General features: G+C 42.2%; 1 protein-coding gene across 2 annotated transcripts in view; it reads right to left on the bottom strand.

The window, feature by feature from the left end:
* Nucleotides 1–26289, bottom strand: part of LOC114477274 (phosphofurin acidic cluster sorting protein 2) — a 70269-nt gene continuing 43980 nt past the window's right edge. The window contains exons 11-25 of one of the 2 annotated variants that reach the window (XM_028469522.1): nt 25389–25472; nt 23152–23279; nt 22875–23007; nt 22687–22791; nt 21336–21442; nt 20260–20414; nt 20061–20171; nt 18100–18202; nt 17151–17183; nt 11202–11244; nt 11021–11063; nt 10754–10892; nt 2594–2817; nt 532–645; nt 1–447 (exon numbers count right to left, since the gene is read on the bottom strand). In XM_028469522.1, the coding sequence (XP_028325323.1) occupies nt 332–447; nt 532–645; nt 2594–2817; nt 10754–10892; nt 11021–11063; nt 11202–11244; nt 17151–17183; nt 18100–18202; nt 20061–20171; nt 20260–20414; nt 21336–21442; nt 22687–22791; nt 22875–23007; nt 23152–23279; nt 25389–25472 (1638 nt within the window). In that variant the 3' untranslated portion in view covers nt 1–331. The remainder of the gene's footprint in view (nt 448–531; nt 646–2593; nt 2818–10753; nt 10893–11020; nt 11064–11201; nt 11245–17150; nt 17184–18099; nt 18203–20060; nt 20172–20259; nt 20415–21335; nt 21443–22686; nt 22792–22874; nt 23008–23151; nt 23280–25388; nt 25473–26289) is intronic. The other variant, XM_028469523.1, reaches the window with a different exon arrangement.

Below are 26289 nucleotides of genomic sequence, written 5' to 3'. Positions count from 1 at the left end.
AACACAGCTGCCATTATCGAAATGTGGCAAATTGTCAAAAAAAAACAAACAGCCTCATAATACCTCCGAGGCTTGAGCACAAATCTTACAAAATAGTACTTGTTCTTTTTGTAGTGTAAAAAAAAACTAAAATCAAACATCAACACCAACAACACCCACAACAACATCCAAAAACATCACATTGACAACATGAAATTTGCGTGTGGAAACACACGGTTGTGGCGGTAAGACTTCCACAGGAAATCTGTTACTGCCGTGGGGGTCGGGGGACCGCTGGGCTCCCAGTGCTGCAGAGAGAGTGTCTGATGGACTTAGTTGAAGGTGGCCACGGTCACACAGGCTTTGTGTAACCAAAGATCCCCACTGGGAAGTGCTTGACGTGCGTCGGCCACTGGGCAGCGAGCTGGAAAAACTTGACATCGTTCCACTCGACTCCATCGATGGTGACTGTGAAGGAAGGAGGAAAACAAGTGAGTGTGTGGAAAGGCCTACCCGCCAGGGGGCAGTACAGCAGGAGCAGCATGCTCTCACCTCTCAGCATGGTGTGCTGGTGCTTAGCAGTGCAGATCAACCTGCTGATGCCATCAATCACTTGGCTCTTAGAGTCCAGCTCTTTCTCCCTGGGCTTCTTGCTGAGAAAAATCACTGGAAAGGAAACGACTCAGTAATTAAACTCGTGTTTTCCTTCATTTACAGACATTTTCAGCAAGTTTGGGAAACGTGGAGATGTTTTTGGAATCGATGCTGCATATTATGACCATAGACTGTAAAAAGAATGGATGACGCATGCTCACGGGAAGTGAAGCTTTTATGTTTAGAGCCCCCCCTGCTGCAGTATAGGTCATAAGCCCCGCCTCCTCAATGTTAAAGGATGGGATGTTGGTCAAACTGCTAAGTTCAAATACTTTTTTTCAAACCTAAACTCTGCTGTGATCATTAGTTATTATCATCTTACACTGTGTTTAAGTGCTCATTTTTCTGTGACGTTTGTTTTAAATAAGTTATTTGAGGTTGAAAAGCAGGATTTGACGTCATATATGACTGACAGCCTATGATTGGGCAGTACACAAAATGGGCGGGGAGCGCTACTAGGGCTCCTCCAGCCGGACCCTACTGCACAGACTGGTTCCAAATGACGTGAAATTTGCAAGATGGCAGCGCCCCCAAGCGCCGTATTTTGGCTTCAAGAACGTTGAGTGGAAACAGCTACAGTGCACGCCCACTGATTATGACCAAGGAGGTCATGCTTTTGTCTTCGTTTACTTATTGTTTGTTTATGAACAGTCTAACTCAGTTTAATTCAGGGGCCAAATACAGACCAGTTTAATCTCAAGTGGGCCGCAGGTTTCAAGTGGGAAAACGAGCAATTTTATCGTTCATGTGCCCTAGTTAAAACTTCCACGTATAATAGTATTTAAAGTATATAAGGCACCGACAATATCCAAGCAATACGTGACAAATATCAAATCAGTCGCTGATTTTGTAACCAACTTTTGTTTAATTTGGGGGAAATAATTTGAGGAAAATTGTGGGATGTTCAAAGTTCATCATGGGAAAAATGTGAGTCTAGTTTCATTGAAATGGCGTATTTAGAGGTACTAAGATACTGTATCTACAACTGAATTAGTTGGTGATTTACATAATGAGTCGTCATTTTTTACTTTCTCCTGCGGGTCGAAGTTGCAGAATTAAAGGGCCGGATTTGGCCCCCGGGTCTTGAGTTTGACACACATTTTCTAATCTAATCAATGAGTAGTCTTGCTTTCAACAAAAATAATCATCAAATACACAGACGAACAGAACTAACAAAAGAAAAAGACAGCTCAGAATAATCATATGGTATATAAATATGCATACATACACTTAACAGCTGCCAAATTTGAAAAAATTTTTTTTTAAAAAATGGTCCGTTTTACTGCTAAATATTCATAAGATTGTCCAAAGGAAGCAACTCATACACAACCTTAAACCAACCATTAAGAGAGGGGCTGTTGTCGCTAATCCACTGTAGCAATATTTCATTCCTAGCAGTGAAAGTAAGGACATTGTACAGTCTTTTGCCATGCACAGTAGTTATATTCGTACTTGGGAGTCCCAATGAACACCAATGTGATTAGATTTTGGACATGATCCAGATCAATATCCCGAATCTGGATCAGTTTAAGAAACAGAAAAATCGTTTTCCCTCATCATTGGCCAAATTTCAAGAATTAATTTCTCGGTTCGTAATTGACCGGTGTTTATGAAATTTGACTCGGACATGTAGAGTTGGTTCCTCTATCACCCACATCATGAATATGGAGGACTGCTATGGCGTGGTGGAGGAATGTGTTCTCTAGTTCCTGTCTCCATTCATTGTTGTAGTACATGGACCTTCTTCATATTAGTAGTTTTGCTTATTGGTTACAATGATTCAATGAAGACTTCTGACTTCTCCAGTAGCTCATGTCAACACTGTGTTTCTCATCTGCTTCACCATCAATGTTGGTTTGATTGTGACTCTTCAAAACAGCATCAACATTCTCCAAACAAAGTCATGCAAATATCCAGTAAAAAAGAAAGTGCCCTTTATACCCTTTAGGAGTATCTGTACCTTTCTTGTTCTTCTCCTTGGTGACGACAGTCATGGCCATGCTGGGTGGGGGGGTGAGCTCCCCTCCACAGGGGAGACGGCTCACTTGTAATGAGCGGAAGTTGCTCTTCAGGGTGTTCTTCAGCCCCACGTCTCTCTTCTCTCCCTCTTTCTTTTTCTCTGGGCATTGCCAAGTCCAGTAGTCCACCTGGAGTCCCATCACCTCACTGCCTGAACACGGAGAGCTGTCAAAGAAAACACAACTACAATAGTTTCAATGTCTGCATTTTACCGAGAACAAACACGTTCGTATTAATCATTTCAATATAAATTGCCTAAATAGGAAGAAAGATACTCAGATAGATTTTAGGTTCGTTAAAAAAAAGGATTTCCAGTTGAGGCCTGTAGGGAGAGGGTGCACACGTGAAGGCTACATATTTTAGCACAAATGAGCTACATGCTTGCGCCTGTTTGATTCAGAGAGGTAAGCCCTTCTAAGCATGAGCAACTACAGGAACCCAAATACTACTAATAGTGTGCAGTCTCTAGCTCCACGTGCTAACAGGAAGCTAGCATCCTACGCAGTAACTAGCACCGAGACACTCGCAATAACACTTGCAACTTCCAAAGAACCAGCTTTAACTGCAGGATGTCATCTGATTAATTTGACGTTTCCTGCTTCCTGCATTTCGGCATCACTTGAAGCATTGATTACCTCAAATCTCTCTCACTCCTCATTGGATACTGATAATCCTCTTGTTTTACCCTTTAAACATGGTTGCAGTTTAGATAGAGCTTTGGGTTTAAAATGAATCTCTCCTTTAGCAATATTAAAAATAACCATATTTTCCCATCAGGAAGACTAGACTCTGAATCAACCCTTCGGCAAAGCTCGATCAACCATACATTTAAAGACTTTTGCAGGTTTAACTGATTTATTTCATAAATTTATCCTCCCTCAATTTGGTCTGTTCCAATAGTTCCAAGTCCGCCTTTTTCTTAACCTAAAAGTTGTTTAAACTTTCCACAATTATCACCACCTTCAGATGTGAAAGTCTCTCAGAAGCCCCAAACATTTCCAAAAGATCAATTTCAAGAATAACAAACATACATTTAAATTGGGAAAAAAATGGAACCCTTTAAAACATTAATAAGGATTAGAAGTGTGAGATTTTACTGTACGTTTTGATCGTGTCAAAACGTGTCATTCTGTTTTATTTACTGCAGAGAAGGGCAACTTTTATCACAGCTAAGGCTACAACATTGTGATTGTCTGATCTGGGGGCCACATTATCAACATTCATTAGATTAGAACATTAAAATAATGACATATCTACGCAAAACAGAAGTTTTTTGGGGTTTTTTTTTGACGTTTTGTATGTTTTTGGAGTCATTCTGTGTATTTATGTTGTTATTTTGAGTGCTATGAATTATTTTGTGTATTTTTCTCGTTGTTTTGTGTATTCGTGAATATTTTTTTTTTTTTTTTCGGAGACATTTGCGTTTACTTTGAGGGCCACCAGTTACAGAATCACTTGTTCCCTTTCAGTCGATTCACTCGGTACAACACATATATATAGTATGGGATATCACGCCCCCGCGTGGCCTACTGAAGAAAACCTCTAATCACGCCTTTAAGGCAGATGATCTGTGATGACGTAAATGAGGCTCCGCCTGCCTCATAAATACGCTGTCATCACAGTCATCCTTCAGTTCTTACGCTCTTCACCTCGCTAAGAACACCTCTACCGAGTGGAGCTAACAAGCTGCTGCTAGTTAGCTCTGTCTCTGCCTTGGCTACTGCCTACTTAGAATTAGTTTAACTGCTCCTGTTGGTGTTAGCAGCTGCTGCTGCTGCCCGCGGAGCGCTAGTTCTATTAACAAGCTTCGGTGTATCAAAATGAGCACGAAGGCTAACGCAAGGAAGAAGTCTTCTGTTCGCCCCTGTCCTCAGGGGTGCGGCTTCTCCTTACACGATAAGGACCAGCACGAAGCATGTCCCGTCTGCCTGGGAATAGTCCACGCCAGGAGAGCGTTGACACAGCCCGAGTCCTGTGCGTTTTGTCGCCAGCTTCGGCGTTCAACCTTGGAAAGGCGGGTCACTTTCGTGGAGAAGGTTCTGGGAAAAGCTGCGGTCGCACGGCATGACCCTCTCCTATCCGAGTCTAGGGACCCGGCTTCGTCCGAGTCTGGTGATGAGGAACCTGTGGTCGAAGTCCCCGCTACTAGCTGGGCTGACCACATGGAGTACGTGCACGGGTTGGCCGAGGTCGAGCCGGAGTTCTCCGAGGGCTCTAACCTGCCTCTGGTAGGACTGGAAGCCGACCGTGAGGACGATGACGTGCTGGACATCGGTCTGGACGTTCATGGTTTGTCGGAGGATGAGCTAGATGCGTTGTCGCCTGGAGAATGTGCCGCCGCTGCTGCGCCGGTTAACCAGGACGACACATCTTTCTACTCTCTGTGCCGCCGTGCAGCTGAGAGGCTGGAAGTGGAGTGGCCCTCTCCTCCCCCGGTTCAAAAACCGTCACGGTTTGCGGGATTTTTTCTCCCTCCCGAGCCTAGGGTGGTTAAGAATAGCCTGCCCATGTTCCCGGATTTTATCTCGGAGTTGACATCAACATGGAACAAACCACTGTCTACCCGCGTCACGGTGCCCGGCTATGGACGGTTTTTGGATTTGGATGGAGCGGAAAAGGCTGGCTTAGTCAACCCTCCACCTATGGAGCCTTCTCTGGCTGCGTATCTGGCGCCTTCTCACAACCATGGCGTGAGCGGCCCCACATCGCTTCCTTCCAAGCACTGTAGATTTTCCTCCTCGCAGCTGGATAAAATCTACAGAGCACAGGCAGGCACCGCTCGTGCACTGAGCTCTGTCACCATGCTGCAGACCTATCAGGCTATGCGGCTGGCTGAGCTCAGTTCGCTGCTTCCCCCCGACAGCTCTCTGGCTCCTCTTCTTAACGAGGTGAGGGTCGCCACGGATTATATCCTCCGGGTGTCCCGCTGTGCAGCGCTCTCCCTCGGCAGAGGAATGGCGTCTACCGTGGTGTCACAGAGACACCTGTGGCTGACTCTATCGGATGTTCCAGAGAGAGACCGGGCCGTTTATTTGGACGAGCCGGTATCTCCCATGGGTTTGTTCGGGCAATCTCTTGACGCCATTCAGGCACGTTTTGAGTTAGGGAAGAAACAAGCTGAAGCCCTGCGCAGCATCATACCCAGGCGTGACGCTAAGCCCAAACAAGCGGCAGGTGCACGCAGGCCTGCAGCGCCACCTCCGCCGCCCTACAAGAAGGCTACACCTCCGTCAGGTTTCGGACAACCGGGGAAGGTGCAGCCTCCTGCGCCGCAGGTTCCTCGTCATGCTCCACACCACTCGGCTTGGAGCAAAGGTCCGCCGCAGGGCTTCCAAAAGGGCCCAGCGCATAGGCGGAAGAAGCCACACACCTCCTAGCAGTGGGACTGAGTGGAGAGGGACTGAAGCAGCAGGGAGACGCTGCTGTCCCTATTTTGTTGCCGCCGAAAAGGCGCCGGCCGAGTTCTGTTCAGGGGCCCAATCCCAAAAGGCATTGTTCTCTCCTAACACAGTCTCCCAAGCACAATCCCCCCATGCACACAAATGCACATCTGTTACCTCTGTTTATAAACCCCAGTTCGGGGGTGTTGAATGTTTCTCAGGTTACTGTAAAGTTTTGCAATGTTCGTCACTTTCTTGGTGCCCCTTTAAAGGTTCACTCTGTGCCTACTGCAAATATGCCCATGTGGCACTCAATAAAAAGTGCATTTTGTATACAAAAACAAAGAAAAACAACACAAGCTCCAACTCATGTAAACCTGGTCGGTCATGTGAGGCTGCTACCCCCCAGCACGCTAGAGGGCAGCAGCACTCCACCCACAGTGCTACAGGTCAGTCCGCTCGCTGCCCACCTTCCCAGGTGGCGCGCATGCGCACTCACCCCTTGGGTAGAGAGGACCGTTGCTATGGGTTACCGGTTACAGTTCCGGGTCAGACCTCCACGCTTCACTTCTGTAATAAACACAGTGGTAAAGAAGGAGGCTGCAGCTGTAATGAGGGAGGAAATACACACGCTTTTGAGCAAGAAAGCGGTGAGAGTGGTGCCCACTTCGGAGATGAAAAGAGGTTGGTACAGCCGTTATTTCATTATTCCGAAGAAAGGGGGGGACTCCGTCCTATATTAGACCTGCGAGTGTTGAACAGGTATCTGCGGACGTACAGGTTCAAGATGCTAACACTCAGACAGCTACTGAGCGCTATCAATCCGGGGGATTGGTTCACAACTATAGATCTCACGGACGCTTATTTTCATGTGGCAATACACCCGGACCACAGGCAGTTTCTAAGGTTTGCATTCGAAGGTGTAGCCTACGAATACCTTGTGCTTCCGTTCGGTTTGTCGCTCGCCCCTCGCACCTTTACCAAGTGTGTCGAGGCGGCGTTAGCTCCTCTGCGGGAGAAAGGCGTGCGTGTCTTAGCCTATCTGGACGACTGGGCTCTGTTAGCGAGTTCGAGAGAGCAGTCAGCAGCAGATCTGTCTCTTGTTCTGTCCCATATCCGAGCTCTGGGCTTTTAAGTGAACATGAAAAAGAGCTCGCTGACCCCGAGTCAGCAGTTTTCTTTCCTCGGTCTGGAGATATGCTCTTTAACCGGCCGAGCGCGTCTGTCGGAGGGCAGGGTGGCCGCGTTTCACCGCTGCCTCGCTCAGTTTCAACTGGGACGCAAACTACGTTTCCGATTGGTCCTGCAGCTTTTGGGCATGATGGCGTCTATGATTGCTGTAGTGCCGCTCGGACTGTTAAAGATGCGCGCTTTTCAGCGCTGGTCTCGCTCACACCGGCTGTGTCCACAGCGTCACCTCCAGCGGATGTTGATAATAACTCCGTCTTGTATGATGGCTCTCCACCCTTGGAGGGATCCCGGGTTACTAAGCCAGGGCTCCCCGGTAGGGAGGGTGTGCTTTCGCAAAGTGGTGACCACAGATGCCTCCCTGATGGGATGGGGGGCTCTGTGCAACGGAGCAGCAGTGAGAGGACTCTGGACCTCAGTACAGAGCAGGCTTCACATAAATTATCTGGAGCTGCTGGCAGCTTTCTTGGCCCTGAAGTATTTTCGCTCTGTGCTATCAGACCAACATGTTCTGATCAGGACGGACAACACTACAGTGGTCTCGTACATAAACAGGCAAGGGGGTACACGATCACTTCCCCTGCTAAAACTGACTCACTCTCTGTTGATGTGGGGCAGCGTTCATTTTCTGTCTCTGAGAGCCACTCATGTTCCAGGACGCCTGAACCTGGGTGCAGACCTTCTCTCCAGAGGGGGTCCCCTTGTGAGAGAGTGGAGATTACACCCTTTGGTAGTGGCTCAGATATGGGTTCGATTTGGCAGGGCGGAGGTGGACCTCTTTGCTTCCAGGGCAAACGCCCACTGCCCCCTGTTCTTTTCCATAACAGACCACAATGCACCTCTGGGTATGGATGCGCTAGCGCACCCATGGCCCAACATGCTCCTGTATGCGTTTCCCCCAGTAGAAATGATACTGCCTGTGTTGGAGAGAGTGCGTCGTCAGGGTCTGTCCCTGATTCTGGTGGCCCCTCGGTGGCCTGCGAAATCATGGTATGCCGAGATAATCAATCTACTGGCAGCGGAGCCGTGGCAGCTTCCTCTACGCAGGGACCTCCTTTCGCAGGCAGGTGGAGAAGTGGTTCATCCACGTCCGGAATTGTGGCAGCTACATGCCTACCTGTTGAACGGTCAAATTTAATGGCTCAGGGTCTGCCCCCAAGTGTGGTGGCAACGATCCAGAGTGCTAGGGCATCATCCACTCGTGGCTTATATGCTTATAAATGGCGAGCATTCGAGCAATGGTGTCAGGACCGAGATGTACTCCCATTTCAGTGTTCGATTGTGGAGATTTTGACTTTTCTTCAGGAATTGTTGGATAAAGGTCTGTCCTTTTCCACTATTAAGGTTTATTTGGCGGCTATATCTGCCTGCCATGTTGGTTTCAATGGAGTGACGCCAGGTGCGCATCCGCTGGCCATGCGTTTTTTAAAGGGAATTCGCCGGCTGAGGCCTGTGGTGAAATCCATCATCCCCTCATGGGATTTAACTGTAGTGCTGGATGCTCTCTGTGGCCCCCCTTTTGAGCCTATGGAGTCAGCAGATATGAAATTTCTGTCATATAAGACTGCACTACTTCTCGCTTTGACCTCCGCTAAGCGAGTGGGCGATCTTCATGCTTTATCAGTGCATCCTTCTTGTACCCAGTTCACTTCAGATGGTTCTAAGGTCACATTACGCCCAAACATGGCATATGTGCCTAAGATCATCCCTTCAGCTCATAGCTCCATGATTTTTGAGCTAATTAGTTTTTGCCCTCCTCCTTTTGCATCTGAGGAGCAAAGGAGGTTACATTCCTTGTGTCCTGTACGTGCTCTACGTGAATACATAGACCGCACTAGGAGTGTGCGTTTATGTGACCAGCTGTTTGTGTGTTTTGCTAATCCAGCTAAGGGTAAAGCCCTGTCTAAACAGCGGCTTTCTCACTGGATTGTGGAGGCTATCTCCCTGGCCTACAACAGCAGGGGTCTTCAGTTACCTCAGGGTGTAAGAGCACATTCGACCAGGGGCGTATGTACATCGTGGGCTTTGTTTAGGGGGGTATCTTTGAGTGACATCTGTCGTGCTGCCAGTTGGTCATCACCACATACTTTTGTTCGGTTTTACCGTCTGGATGTAACGGCCCCTTCGGTGGCCCATTCGGTTCTTTCCACTGGGTCTAGCATGCACTAGAGGTGCTGGAGGTTGGCTTCCGGTTCATAGCTGCTCTGCGGGGCGTGTATACATGTCCCATACTATATGTGTTGTACCGAGTGAATCGACTGAAAGGGAACGAAATGTTATGTCTATAACTTCTGTTCCCTGAAGGAGAGGAACGAGGTACAACACTTCTTTGCCCCGCTACACAGATGGGCTCGGTGAAGAGCGGTTACTGAACTGAAGGATGACTGTGATGACAGCGTATTTATGAGGCAGGCGGAGCCTCATTTACGTCATCACAGATCATCTGCCTTAAAGGCGTGATTAGAGGTTTTCTTCAGTAGGCCACGCGGGGGCGTGATATCCCATACTATATATATGTGTTGTACCTCGTTCCTCTCCTTCAGGGAACAGAAGTTATAGACATAACATTTCGGTATCACTCTTCAACCCAATGCAATAATGGCCTTATTTGGTACTGTAGACAGAAGACGCTTTCCAGTCAGAAAAAACAAAAAGGCATAGTTGATTTTACATTATCGCTTGCAAGACGACAAATATTCTTATATTGGAATCTAGAATTCCACCTCTGTGGTTCATTGATTTCTAACAATTCATACTTTTGTTTTTACACATTATGACGTTTTGGTGATGTAGTTACTTGAAATATAATCTGAAGTGTTTTATTTTGAAAAGTAACCCCATATTTTATTGCAGAATATGTGCTTAATTTCCTGTTTAGCTTCATTTGCTCTGTGCTGATTGGTGTCGTGCTCCGGTGTCCGCCAGAAATAGAAGTCCTGCGTATGTCTGGCAGAGGGCACCGGACTGCCGCAGCTGGGAAGGAGCTGACACGCACCGCAGCGGACTCGGTGGAAATTAACACATAGACTAAAGTGGAAACCTATCAGCTCCGGTGGCGTGGCTGACGTAACGCAGCGGAGCCGCATCCAGTAGAAGTTGGGGTAAGGGGATGAGTTGATGAATTCTTCTCAGTTTGGGATCTGATCCTGACACACTAAAGCAACTAAAAACTGTACACACTTACTGTAGTTTCCCTCATTTATCTCCACTTTTAGGAGCCTATGCTTACAGAGCAAAGTCTCAGTAATAGTTCCTTGATTCCTCATCTCTAAACATCATGTATGTGTGTAGATACTTGCATGCATGTATATTTTGTTTATGTATGTACAGTACATATTTATATATTATTTTTCTTTCCTTGTAATTGTAACTTCTGTGTTCTCCAGCGAGTGTCTACAAGTTCCATGTGGTGGAATTAAACTGAGAGGAATTATTGGAAGAACTGTGTTACCGTCTATTAGTAGAAACCCTTGTGATCAATAAAGAAAAATATTTTTGAAAAGTTGATATAAATTGTGAGGCTGCAGTCGTACCCAGCTCCGGACAAGGCAGTGGACACAGACGGAGACTGTGGTGGAGTCCCGCCAATTTCCTTCCCATACGGACCAGCCGATGGAGGGGTCGGAGAGGACAGGATGCTTGGGTTTCCTCCCATCGCGTCATCTGAGTCCACTGCACATTGGACACATAAAACCTCAGGGACGAGCAACACTGCAGACATTTTCAAACTCTCCTCTTGGATTTATGGCAAGCTATCAAACTCACAAAGCGAGGAAATAGGTTTACAAAACATTTCCTACCTGAGGTTGAGAGACTTTGCTCCACAATTCCAACTTTAACAACCTTTAGCAGAATAGAAGCAAAAAACAGAGGGCAAAGGTGCTTATTTACTCAACAAAAGGAACCAAACTACACACAGTAAGACTCCCAGTGATCTCTTGTTATCCAACATCAGGCTCAATACACAAAATATTCTCTTACCGCAATGAATGGCACAAACTTCTGACAGGAGTCCTCATCAGGGCTGGGGGGCAAACAGAGAAAGAAATAGTGAGAATGGCCAAATATAAAGAAAGAAGTGCAAATCAATATTCCAACAAGAAATGGTCCTGGAGGGAAAATGGCAGTGGCATGGCCTGCAAACCATGTCCCGTCACCACAGGACATGGAATATGACTGGTTTGGGTGGTATGTGGGGGGTGATCTCAGGGTCACCGTACAATGAGATGGATGAAAAGACAGCTCCTTACAACCAGGGGGGTGTCTTTGTGCTCAGTCTATATTCATACAAGTGGCAGGTTGCTCTTCTTGATAAGAAATCCCAGAATGGCCACAACTATCTCCATATGTTCAACACACACTCAGGCTAATATGACTCAAATGGATGTGAAGAAATTCTTCTATCTACCTTTGTGAACCTGTACCTTGTTAGGAAATCATCAATTATACCACATTGTATTTAGAGGTTCAGAAAACAAAGGCCCTCATTTATCAACGTTGCGTGAAACCGGGTGCATGTTTGAGTGCACATTTGTTCGTACGACAGGACCGCAATGTGGGATTCATGAAACATTCGTATCTGACCAATCCCAGCGTACAAATGATCGGGTGTTCACAAATGCGGTGCTTGAATTCGATCGTCATCAACTTGTTACGCCCTCCTGTTTCAGAGGCCCCGCCCACTGAGGTCAAACAAGAAAATAAGCTTTTCCAAGAGGAAAATTGACATCCTCACGTCTGAGGTGGAGCAAAACAAAGATGTGCTTTTTGACAGTGTGAAAACTGGAATTAAAGAAGCACATTTAAATAGGGATGTAACGATTAATCGTAAGGCAGTTAAAAATTGATTCATAGTTATCAAGGTTCACATCGATGCTGTGAAAATTGAATTGCAGTACTTTTTTTAAACAGCAGAGGGCGCTATCCAGAAGTGTTGGCGGCGGGCGAAATCTGCTTATACTTTCTTTCTGGCTGCCTTCTACTCTTAAACATATTCATAAATGATTCCTTACCCCTTTAGCGCCGAAAGAATATCTGTAATATTACATGAATACCTGTAAAAGTCATGTTTTTCTATTAGCTATGTCTGCTAGCATAGCATCTCTTCTCCACTGCAAGATATCTGCATGCCAACCGACCACTGAGTTACCAGCACCCTCTGCTGGTATAAACAAATATCTGACGCAAATACAGTGCAGACTGTTTTTTTTTTTTTAAAAAGTCCAATTGTTAAGGCACAAAATACATTTTCAGTTGCACTTTTAAAAACAAAAAGAACTATTATGCAGTTTTGCATTATTTACTATAGAACCAGAATTTAAATTAATAGGCTTCTTCTTAATTTGTATTATTCCTTTATTTATTTCATTCAAGATTTATTTTTTGTTAAATTGCATTGTTTTGAATAGTTTATCAAGGGATTCTTTTGACAATGAAAAATAAAAGGAATATAGTACAGTATTTTCCCAAAAAAAAAAAAAAGGAATATTTTTCAGTCATTTATGTACAGTCCCATTTTGTAAAATAAATCGTGAGAGAATCGTATCGTGAACCCAGTATCGTGAATCGAATCGTATCGGGAGTTGAGTGAATCGTTACATCCCTACATTTAAACGATGTGTGGAAGAGGATCAGCTACTGAGCAGCGGATGTCTGCCCCCGTGTGCGCTTCGAGTATATGACGTTTATGTCAGCCTCAGTCCGCACGCTTTAGGCAATAAAAATCACATTAAAATAAATTAACGATTGAAAGGCTTTTTTTTTAAAAAAAAAAAAAAAAAAAAAAAAAAAAAAACCTTTAAAGGTCCTATATCCTATATTTTTTGAGGTTTTAACCTTGTTACAATGTTAATTCCTTATCAAAAACGCCCCCAAAGTATTATTGGGATTCCTTCCTGCATCTCTGAGAAATCCTCAATAATCCTGCTCTCTGAGCTGCTTCTCCGCCTTCTTCTGAAAAACGAGCGGTCTGTTCCGAACTGATGCCACAATGTCTGAACCGTCCCCTCCAGGAAGTGCCTGCTGCCGAAGCCGCAGCTCCACAGTGAACATACAGTAGTGTATGCACCATTTGCTCATGCGGAGGTGTACTCTGCTCTTGTGGTTTCCAGCGCATCTTGTGGTTCAGCGCATTGGCGCAGTGATGTGTGTTCAGGCACTTCTGTGTAACCTGCCGTTCTAGTAAAAAGGAATATACATTATATTTATTGTCATATCTTAAGCTACATACACAAAATGTGTTCTCTGCATTTAAACCCTCCCTGAGGAGCAGTGGGCAGCCACGGTAGCACAAGGGCCACATTTTTAGTACCTGTTATATCGCCTTTGACTTGATCTGACGTGTTTGTGACACAATGCAATGCAGCCGTTGGACAAAACAAATGATTAACACCGTAAATGCACTATTACTATAGTTAGAAGAAGAGAGGAGGAGAAGAAAGCGACTTAACAGCTTAACACTCCGGTGTCTGTTTAAACCAGCTGGATGACTGCTGCTGCTGCGAGGCCCTGAAGCGCTGAGAAGGACTCACAATCACAATAGCCGCTTAAATATCCAGGTGTTTTAGTGTAATGTGCAGTTTTTTGGCTGAAAACAATAACAACAGTGTGTGGATAGCAAGAAAAAATCAATTTGGTGATCACTGATCTCCCTCAGTGATGTATGAAGTCAGCGTATATAGACACGCCCACTCATGAATATGCATAAGCAGGCACCAAACAGCCCTTTGCTCAGAAAGTCACTTTTTAGAAGGCTAAAACTCTATACTATGTTTTTGGTGTTCTTAGAACAAATGGAGCTGGGTGAAAAATGCATGATATGGGACCTTTAAAATGACTTAAATGTCACTTGTCTGTGTTTATTATGTCTTCAGCGAATTTCACCTACTGTATAATTCATCACATTATCAATTACTGCAGCGCATTCATAAAAGTTTAAGGAACCATTTAATTTAAAAGCATGAATGAGGTCCTATTTCCTCTGTACAGCACCCAGTGATGATGTGCTGCACAGAGGAAATAGGATCTCATCTCCAAGACGGAGCATAGCAGTGTGTCCCGTGTGTGCATGTGCACACTCGGTCAACCCATGTGCTCCTGCTTGATAGCAGATTTTACCTATGAAAGGAAAACCCAAAAAGCGGTATCAGTAATAATAACATGGGCTTTTAAAAATTCATTTCATTTTGTTTAATGCGTCTTAATAATGTATTTTTCGGACTATAAGGCGCACTTAAAATCCTTTAATTTTCTCAAAAATCGACAGTGCACCTTATAATCAGGTGCGCCTTATATATGAAATTAACTACTGTGCTTCAACATACTGAACTGAAAAAGTGAGTGTATTGTTCTGTATTTTGTGTTAAACCTGAACAATGTTGAGAGTTATTGTTAATGAGTTGAATAAAGTTTGACTTATGTGACTATTTTATTTCGCTTAATGCATCTTAATAATAATAATAATAATAACAACAAACCGGTGCGCCTTATAGTCCGGTGCGCCTAATGTATGAAAATAGACCCAGTCAGACCCATTCATTGATAGTGCGCCTTATAATCCGGTGCGCCTTATAGTCCGAAAAATACGGGTAATCCATTTTGATCTGTTCTACATGTGTGTCTGCTAATGTTAAAACGACAGCTAAGGCTTGTTTAATACATTATTTGCAGTCTTCGTCAGATTTTTCTGTGCTGAACCACAAATCCACTCAGAGCTGCGTACACAAGCTCAGATCTGATTTGAGATCTGATCGTACCGTACTCTCACGTCAAAATTAATAAATATCGAAGCTTGCATGAATATGGTCCAATGCTCAGATCTGAACATACGAATGGTTGATAAATGAGGGCCAACAAGTGCATTATCATTACTAGTGTGTGCACATGGTAAACGTCCAGATTCTATCCATACATAACCATTACATTACAAACTAAAAATATGTTTATATAAAGTATTGTCTCGTGTCTCGTATTGTCTAAAGCAAAGCCTTGTTCTGTAACGTATTAACGCACACATTGAAAAACGCATGCATTTTTAAAGAAGTTAGTGGCATTCATGCAGTTGACAAAACACAAGTGTAATTTGTTATACAAGCCATTAGCTTTAGTGTAAGGCTGTGTAATGAGGTATTTGTGTGTGCTACGCTTCACCTAAACAACTCTTTATGAAACAGACTGTGTACACCTGATAGAGAAAAGTGTGAGAATGTCATCCTGGAACTCATTCATTTCACCTCTTATATATACAGTATATAAGTCCTCTGCCTTTGCCAAGGATATAAGAGATGACTCTTCTGTCAATGATATTACATGAATATATGCATGAGCTGGCTAACATCCCAAACAAGCAGGACTGCAGCTGTCCAGGATGTTTTTCAGATACTCCTGATGTGCTTGTTACACACGATCCAAAAATGTAGTATATTGATCCTAAAAATTCCTTTGCATTGAATAATAATTAATGAGTAAATATATTAGAACGCCAATATTCCATAGCATTATTACCACATGCCTATTATGCACTATGAAGGTAAGATGTTGGCATTGTACACTTGAACTCAGCTTTGTGTTTGTGTCACATAATAATACCAATACATCTAGATTGGAGGACAAATCAACACATTAAAGTTGTAATTGTGCTCTTAAGATCATTGCTGACCATTTGTTGCCCTACATAAACTAATGCACTGCATATTTAGCAAAAGGAGCCACAGTAGATGATCTGTTGCACCACATAGGTCCGTTATTGTACCTCACATGCAAGAATTTGCAGCGATTACTTGTGTATCTTAAAGCTGCTGCAGTACCCACAAGGGATGTCCCGATACAACTTTTTCACTTCCGATACAATACCGATATTGCAGCCTTGAGTATTGGCCGATACAGAAATCGATCCGATAACAGCACGAATCATACATACTTTTATTACTTATTTTGTGTGGAATGTTGGAAAAGGGTTGATTATTAAAAAAAAATTACCCATTTATTATAAACCAATGGATCACATATAATTAACCTTTTAGAATAAGAATAATCTATGATTGAATAAAAAAATAAAAAAAATGAAATAGAAGATATTGAAAAAATAAATCCAAAGATAAAGACAACGTAGGCCACACATCAATAAGTCAAATATAATTTGTAAAAGGTTGAAATTTGTTTTGAGCTCCACTGTTTATTGACATTGTCAGAAACATTTTGTGCATTGCATTGTGGGATGTGGAGTCGAGGAGACTCCACATCACACAATGCAATGTGCGAAAATGTCAACAAACAGTGTGTACAGTGCATATGAAAACAAACTTTCAAGCGACAATTTCAACTACAGTATATATTTTTTGTTTTTGGGCAATTGATCTATGAAGTCTACACTATGAATTTATCTGATAAAAGTTTGTGTCCAGCTGCTTTTTGTGGTTGAATACTAACTACGTATCAGAGACAGCCCCCATACACCCCCATACAGTTGTCATAATAATGTGAAAAAACTTGCTGTTCTCATTACCTGTTGATTATGATACAGTCATGTAAAAATGATGTATAATCATGTTTTGAATGGTATTATTTTCGCACAGTGACTCTCCTTGTGCCATTCAGATGATAGATGTTGTGAAATATACGAGTATGTGATGAGCTTGGGTGGAATATCCAATACAGGTTATGATACAGATTTTGAACAAACTGGTGAAACGAAAGAAAACCACTCCACTTTGTGAGCATGTGATTTGAAGGTTGTTAGGCAAATCTTCACAGCAGCGACACAGAGGAGGGTGTAAGAGTCAAAAGGCACAGCAAACCCAGGACACAGGCTCAGGACAGAGTGCAGAGTGACGGTGCAGTGAGTGGGAAATGTTAAGACACGGCAAGGAGCGCAAGCCAAATGGAAGAGAAGGAACTGGGAGGGCAAAACCAAACAAGAGTTGAATCAGGTACCTGATATAAAAATCAAAATACAAACTTCTTTTCCTTGAATGCAAATCAAAACAGGAAAGGGGAGGAGAAGGAATGTGACAAAGTTAAAACTGAGTTGAATTTGGCACTTTCTGACCAATAGGATGCCACTTACAAATAGGGGAAGTGCTTGGTCAAACCTCACAGAGAAAACACAGGCAAATGCACAGAAGTATTGAACAAAACATCTGCAGTGTGTTTGCATCAGTGACAAATAAGAAGAATTTTTACTGCGTACAAAAATAATAAATGTCTCCTAATGTGTTTCCAGTTATTTAAATTCAAAACGTGAGGTTTGTCCTAATGAAGAAATCTAATGTGGCTAATGAATCTGTGTATCATTTGTTTTTCATTATGTAACAAAAACATGAAAAACAAAACAAAAAAAACACTCATTATTTGTTTTGTTTCCAAAACCAAAATGAAAAAACAGCCAATCGGTAATGGAGAGAACGAATAAAGGTGTTCGTTTTCCGTTTTCTGGACCAAAGCAAAGGAGCTTGAATTTGAAAAACAAGGCGTTTTCCTTTTTCTCATTTTGGTTTTGGAAACAAATATAAAATAATGAGTGTTTTTTTTTTTCATTTTTCATGTTTTTGTTAGATAATGAAAAACAAAAGAAGGAATGATACACGGATTCTAATGAACTCATAAATGTGCATGTTGCTGCATGCGTGCGTGCATGCATATTGATTTCATTATGCGTTTCATGCAGATTAACCAACATCCACTTTTAAACGGAATGACTGATCTATGTGGGAATTATCTGCATTTAACATTTAGCAGGATGAAATTGGAAAGCATTGAAATCAGGGCAGCATGTCAAAGAAACAACATGGAAATCATTTCAGCAGAGGCTTCGTCAAATTCACAGAAATTATCTCAAGCAAAACAAAATCCATGGAAGCATCCCGAACCACAGTAATATTACCTCTTCTGTTTGTAGGTCAGCATTGCTTCGGAGATGGGGAACTGATGGGATACGTTGGCACCAATCAAATACTGAACCACTCGTCCGGCTACATCGATGTTATCTGTAAAGGAAGCACGCAGACATTAACATACGAGTCGGGTTTAATGTGTCAATCAAATGCAGCAAGTGGTGCAAATGTTATTTTCATCTAAAGCAGATTCCTTGGAGACTGTATATCATTTGCATGTTCCTTACTTATGGAGTCAGGAATGCTGAGTATAAAGAAAATGAATAAAATGTGGCTGAGGTCAAGGGTACAACACGGGAGGAATCACAACAAGCTGTTGGACTAAAAGCAGCTGGATGTCCCTCCTCTAGTTTTTATTTCTTATTTTAAATCATCAGGCCTAAGGAAACAGCTTTTCTATGATTTAAAGAAATCCCCTGCAGTGGTGGGTTGATGGCTAATGTTGATCAGATGTAAATGGAAGATCTGGTACATTCTACAGCTTTTCTAAATGTTCAACATGATCCGTGCGACTGGGATGGTTTTCTCTGCTGGGAATTTAAATTGGGGGTAAATAATAGGTGAGAGAGGGCGAGGATTATCAGGCTTGTTTGGACAGAACAAGTGATGACAAAAAGGGAGAAGCTTCGACACGAATCCGTGTATGCGTGCATGTGTGTGTGTGTGTGTAAATCTCTTTGGGAAAAAAGAGCTTCTTAGGAGATTCAACACAAAAAAAATCTTAAAATATTGTTTCAGCTGCTTGAATTAATCTTGCCCTTCTATCGCTTTAGTGGAATTATGTTGATTAGATCAGTGTTTCTCAAATGAGGGTGTGTGTACCCCTAGGGTTACGCAATCGCACTACAGGGGCTACTTAAGAGAGAGAAAAAGTGGAAAATTGACAAATGAAAGCAATAAAAATATGGGGATTCATAATGCTTGTTTTTCAGATAATCATAATAATAATGATGATATCAATGATCTTGATTAGAACATGAACTGAAAATACAAAGGTCAGTCTTGGTCCCACGCCAGGCGGGAGATGACCGAAAATGATAAAAAGTGTTTAAATAAATCCATTCAGGAGGCACTAAATACTGTTTCATTCCACTTATTTACAATGGGATTCTTCAAAATGTGTGATATTACTGATTCATCTGAGCCAAATGTTGTAGTTGGACAAAGGAGGTACTTGGATTCAGAAATAAGAGATGGGGTGCTTGGACCAAAAAAGTTGGAGAGCCACTGGATTAGATGAAACCATCATGGATTTGCATGCAAGAGAGTGTACTTGTGAGACGTCGTCATAATGTAGCGTTGAAGTTGCTTCATGATTTTTAAAAGCTTTACAGTAGCTGCATTGCCATTACCCTTGGAAATGAGCAAAATCTATCGCTAAAAAGTTTTTACGCTTTCATGTGGAGGTTTTTCAGGTGTTTCGATAATGAAATGTATCACTACTACACGTCACAAGACGTGACGTACCAGGTCACATGACCACTTCTCTCCGAGTGAACATGACGCAGGCGAACGGGACATTTCTTAGAATTATACCTAAAAATTATTACTGTCACATTGGACAGCAAACAACAAAGGAATGCAGAGTGTTATAAGTAGTGTTTGGAGCGTCCATCTTCCTGCAGCAAAGTCTCACGGGATGAGATTTCAGAGGAGTCACGAGGCTCCAAAACAACCTTCAATGGAAACACGTTCAAAGTGAAATTATACTTTGTTAAAATTTTAGAAATATCGCTTTTATTTTGCGAAAAGCTATAATGGAAACACAGCAAGGCAGCAGCCAGAGGATGAAATACTGCTGTAAATTCAAAGCCATCGTGTCCTCTGCATCATTTTCCACTCGGCTCTCCCCTGACCTTGGCTCTGACCTCATTTCTGTTCCTTTCATGTTAGCGGCACATCAGACACGCAGCCTTGCTTTGAGGTCACATAGCAGAGCTCTTTATCCCACCTGATGCAGGCCGTTCCGTCCTGCAGAACAGCTCCCTCCATGCGGTGTCCATAAAGATGCTGTTGAATCGGCTGTCAAAGGACGCCACGTACTTTGCCAGCGGATGAGAGCCTGTTTTAAAGGAAAACATTGATTAAAAGCTAATGTAATGTGACGGATCATATGGTGTGGAAACTTGTACGAGGCCCTACTCACGCACCGATGGGGATCACCAGGAATCGAATGTAACTCAGCCAGTCGGGCGTCTTATTGGCCAGCTGCTCCACAAAGAACCTCAGGATGGTGCTGAGGTAGCTCTGGTCACCGGCCACTGCCACCTTCATAGTGGGTGGAGTCTGTGCATTGCAGTTACAGCTGCAGGTAATCAAAGACTCAATGATTAGTCCAGGAGAAAAACCAAGACCTCACTTGTGGTGAATTATGTCAGAGAGGGCGTGTTGGGCCAATTATGGGTGTTGTCAAGAATGTTTGATTTCTCACAATGGAATTTCCTTTCACTTAAAAACAGTTCCACATTTCCCCCCTAAAGCTACACGATGCCAGAAAATCTCAGAAACAGAAATCACTTTGCAAGTTTGTGCAAGGACTTCTTGAGCATCAACAAACACTTGCTGCAGTTTGCTTAAGAACAGATGTTTTTGGAGTTCTTGGAGAAACTCTAGAAATGTATCGAGCGTTTCCTGCATCAACGTCTCTCTGGATGAGTTGGACTTTACCAGAAATGAACACATTTCACACGTCACCTGTAGCACGATTCAAATGACCTGTATTTGGTCATCTTGAAGAGCTTTCAGTTCAAAGTGAATTGGTTTCTCTCAACTGTTTTCACTGTAATATCTACTGGAAGGGTGATGTGGTAACAATAACTGTGCATAGAAATTCTAGGTAGGAAATACCTGAATTAATAATATTATGCATTTTGATAAGTAAGTTTGTATAAAATATTCTGTAGCACAGTGCTAATTATGGGTACAAAAATAAATCTGCTGTTAGCCTCGAGCGCATCAAGCTAGAGCATTATGACTCCCAATGAAGGGGTTCCAGCTGGAAATAAACAGCCCCACTGAGGTGCAGGTGTGTATATCAGGAAGCTCTAGATGAGCTGGATTGGGCAGAAAATACTTGTAATGAAAGCAGTGGAGCTAACAGCAATAGCCACCACACCTTTAGGAGATGACAACCGTGTGAATGATTAAAAAAAAAAAAACAGAAAAGATGAACAATGTTTGTGTCATTTCATCAGTGAGTGAGTGCGTGACTGTGTTTGCAACTCACAATCTCTGGATGCGAGTAACAATAGTGTTGAAAGCAGCTTGGACATCAGCAGCAGAGCATGTGGACACAATAGGCTGACCCTGCTCATTGAGCAGCTCAGCTACATACTGCACACAACACAAACAGCAGGTTACACACAAGCTGTGTCCAACAGAGTTCAACCTCAACCAGGGTTTGGGTCAATCATAATTTTAATGGCATAATTAATTACAACCATGGTGTAATTATAAATGTAAAATATGTTGCAATCGTAATTGAACTGCAATTGCAAGTCCAGATAATTGACTTTGTAACTGTAATTGGGATAGAAATTCTATAAAAACTGGCATTTACATTTTAAACTAAAACCTGGTGAACAATGTTACAGTTCTATGTCTTATGGTACGTTCAAGTGACCTTCCTTTAAGCGACCAGACTTGCGCGATTCCCGGCGACCGAACCTAGTCGCTCAAAGTTGAAAAATTTTAACTTTTTAAGCGACTGCAAGCGACAACTCCCGTCACTGTCTGTATAGCAGAGGCAGTAGCCCCTCCCTCCCGCTACAGAGAGAAAGCTGCAGCGAGAGGGCTGTACACTTCCTCAACTTACTGGGGAAAAATGTAAGCGTTTAACCTCTTGAATAAGCTTACATTCTGAGTTAAATCAACCTTTAGTAACTCCATAAGTTGATCATTTAAACCATAAAAACGGTGCTGTCTATGATAAGTGCTGTAAACATACGGCCCGGACAAGAAGTGATCAGCCCTCTCTCTCCCCTGCCACCGCAGACACACACCACATCACTGGAGCGATGAAGTGATGGAGCAACGAAAAAGGGACTTCAATCGTGTTCGGTGTAAACGCATCTTTACACATACTGTATGTGTACATTGATTAAAATATGTTTCATATCAACTTTTCCCACTATGTGCCAGTTCTCTTGAGGATAATTTGACCATTTAAAACATGTTGAAATTGATGGGTATACTGACACAAAAAAGGCAGCGCCAAAAAAATCAATACCAATATTTTCATGGATAAGGAAGCCTAACAAGGTAACCAAAATATTTAAAATAAATTGCATGATAGATCTTGTTTTACTGTATTTACAGCTGATTTAAGACATCGGTCAAAACCGACCCATTATAAGAGATGCTACCAGAAAGCTCACTTTATGGGCTTATTCATTAAAGGCTCAGTAATTGTGATTAATTGTAAGTAAACTTAAGTAATTGAGAATGTAATTGTAATTTACTTTCAGGAGAAAAATTCTAATTGTAATTTTAATTGTAATGGAAAAAATTCTGATCACTGTATTTGAAAAATGTAATTGACCCCAACCCTGGTTTCTCAACTAATGTTGAACACACACCTGTCCCTGCCACTCCATGGTGTTGATGAGGATGATGCTCTCTGGTAGGCGCTCATCAGAGATGAGAATCTGGTTCAGCTGGTCATACACAGACTTCCGAGGAACCTTGGGGGATAAACAGGAAGCAGATTAGCAGGCCTGTAGGCTGACACCGTGTCTGTGTGACACCCTGATGTAGTTTACTGTACCTGTGCTATGAGACGTGAGTCTGGAGAACACTCGCTCTCCATGCTGCTGGTCCTGTCGCTCTGAGCCTTGGAGTTCTGCCTGTCTTTCATGGAGGTGCTGCGAGGACGTCTCTGCAGCCTGTTCTCCGCTTTGCTGAGAAACAGACAGAAGATATGACAATGACACACACTAATGAGCTAAGCAATGGGAAAACTACCATCTCATGAATCTTCTGTAAACAGAGATGCTGACTGTAGTGTGTGTGCACACTTTGAGATGTGCTGCTCAGCGCTTTACCTGGGAGACATGTGGTTTTGGGACTCCGTCTTGCAGAGCTTGCCCACAGTGGTGGTTATCCGTTCAGTGTTGACATCCCAGCTGCTCACCTCTCCCTGTCCTGGTGGGCTCTCGTCAGTGTCTGGCTCCTGGAACAGAGAAAGAGAGGACAATGATGAGTCATCAAACAGAAAAAAAAGAACCTAAAGTGTTTATGCTTAATCTCCTTTTCAGAGATTAAAGTGACATTTAGGTGTTTAAATACTAAGGTTATAAGAAAAAAATGATTCGGCAAGATATTTCACCACATGATTATTGTATTGATCCATAAATATAGATTCGAGCAGTTACTTTTTTTTTTTTTTTTTAGGATTTAAGAACTTAACAGAATCAGAATCTGCAAAAGTTAAAATTACCATTTTATACTTGTAAAGGTGAAATTTGGGTAACAGTTTTATACATAAAGGCTGACATTACACTGCCATTATCTGTCATTGGCATGAATAAGGTGTCATGGAGGTTGTCATTAAAGCTGCACTACCTGATTCTTGAACCATGACAGAAGGGCATGGCTGAATTCAAACCATAAACCCCGTCCCCCACTCTGATAATCCCTCCCAGTCTCCTCCTCTCACGGAAATGCACGAAATCGCGCACAAGAGCTGAACGTGCACTACCTGTAAAACACGTCGTCAAGGTTGCACACAAAATATAGGAAAATTGAACATTAGATTACCTGTCTCGAAGGAAAACAGCCACTTGTGCGTCCAAAGTTAGACCAGAGGTGAAAACAAGTTAGCACCGTGCACACGCTTCACTATATATCGTGGCAGTCAATGAGGAGGCTCCTTCGTGGGCTCTGCTCACCCCTCCTTTCTCTAAAACCTGTGACTGGAGCTGGAGGGGGTGACCGCCAAGATTTTGTCTTCTGGGGTTTTATTAACTAAAATACTTAATTATAAGGCACAGACAGCACGCAGACGTATGATTTTTTCAGAAATTATTACTTTTACGATGTACAATATGATGCTAATAAGAATTTTTTTTTAAATGAAGGAAAATAAATCAAGTACCCCAGTTTCAAGTGTTGTTCACTAAATTGTGACACCTTTGGAGCCAAGCTGGCATTTTTGGGTTAGGTGGACGGATCCCGTGGGGTTAGGGTAACAAACGACACTTAATGACAACTTTCATGACACCTCATTCATGCTAATGACAGGTTTCATATCATAATAATGACAGCGTAAGGTCAGCCTTTATGTGTAAAACTTCAAGTGGTACCAAAATTCGTGATTATTGATATCGCGACATATCGTAATGTGTATCGTATTGTTTAGTAGTGGGATTTATCAGGATATATCGTATTGTGACATGGAAATCGTGAATTCTATCATGTCATCAGATTAATGGCAATGCACACTCCTTTCCATCACTGGACAACTTTGTCTCCATTGACCGATTGCTTTAAAATCTATAACTGGAAACAGATAAAAGCCTAAAAATAGATGCAGGAAGTTGGATTAAAAAGATTTTTCTCTTTTTGGTATTCTGTGATGTCACATTATTGAGTGTAAATGTGTTTTTCTCCCTGGCAGGTAAGGCCAAAATAATCAAGGGTTTTGAAGATTAAAATAGTCTCTTTGGATACTTTCTATTTTTTTTCAAAGACCGCAGACACTAAGGTTTATGGCTAACTAAAAAATAGAAACTTCTCACCTCAAAAACCTATTACTCATAGCTTATGAAAACACTTTGGAATGTTATAAACATTTTACCTCCAAAGCATTAGAGATGTAAAAGAAAATTCTTATATAACAGACCTCATTTACCGATAATATTCGATGTGAGGTTTAATGCTGATCTTTAGAGGAAAAACAGATTGCTGAGTGAGGAAGCTGCCATACTTTGATAAATTTGAGGAGAACTGAAATGATGCTCTCAGCAGGGAAACTGAAATCCAATGCTGAAGGTTGCACTGACCTTGTGCACAAAAACAAACTTAAACAGTTCTTTGTCATCCTGATCAGGCTAGAGTTAGCAACTCACTATCTTGTCTGAGGTCTGTTATTCTACAGATCCACACAGCGTGCCTGAACTATGTTATTTGCCTCTTTTACACACTTTCCATTCCACTAAACCCCACGAGAGTTAAGAGCACTCAGGGAAAGTAAAGAGGGGTTTGAACAGAGAAACATGAGACCCTGAAGAGGATTTCTTAAAAAAAAAAAAAAGGATCAAACTGTGAGGTAAAAACCTACCCCAGTGGTTGTGTCTATGATGCTGTCATCTTGAAATCGGCCTCCTTGCACTTTACATCTGTCCACTGTCAGAAAGTCTCCAGACTAAAATGGGCACAAACACACATTTTAACATCACACTATCTGCAGGACACAAACAGGGTTGGGATGAATATCTTTTTTCAATTACAATTACTTCAATTATGATAACGATGACCGACATTTTCCCCCCTTGAAAGTCCATTACAATTACGTTCTCAATTACTAAAGTTTAATCACAATCATGTGTTAGCTTTCTGTTAGCATCGCTTATAATTTCATTTCATTACATTTATTTGTTTGGTTTTTTTTTTGGTTTTTTTCCGAGCATGGACAAGAAAACAAAAAAGAAAAAGAACAAAAAGACTCTGTGTACAAGGAAACTCCAACAGAGAAAAACAATCAGAGATGTTAAAAAAAAGAATAGATCAGATCCATTTACACATATAAATGTAATAACATGTCTGCTCAAAAGGGAGTGGGAAGAGGAGAGACTTATTTAATCCCACCCCCATTTTTTAATTAACAAGTTTCGTCATATTGCTTCTGTCTGTTTGGACTTTACTAAACAGAAAACAAAGCAAAATACCAACAATGGTAATACATTTCATTCAGTTCAATTCACATTTAAAAATGACAACGGGTCAGTTTTGACCCATGTCATAAATCAAATGTAAAATACACTAAAAATATTATCTATCATCTAATTTGTTTTTCATCTCTTGGTTACCTAGTTAGGCTTCCTAATCAATGAAAAATATTGGTATTACTGCAATATATTTGGTGTGGGTGTCTGAGCCTTTTTTCTGTTAGTATACCCCCAATTTATATATTTTTAAAAAAAATAGTAAAAAGGTTGTGGGAAAAATTGATATGAAACATA

Source organism: Gouania willdenowi, chromosome 15 (genome assembly GCF_900634775.1).
Source record: "Gouania willdenowi chromosome 15, fGouWil2.1, whole genome shotgun sequence".
Taxonomy (NCBI): Eukaryota; Metazoa; Chordata; class Actinopteri; order Blenniiformes; family Gobiesocidae; genus Gouania; species Gouania willdenowi.
The sequence above is the reverse complement of the archived record's forward strand: the minus strand, read 5'-3'. Positions and strand labels throughout refer to the sequence as shown.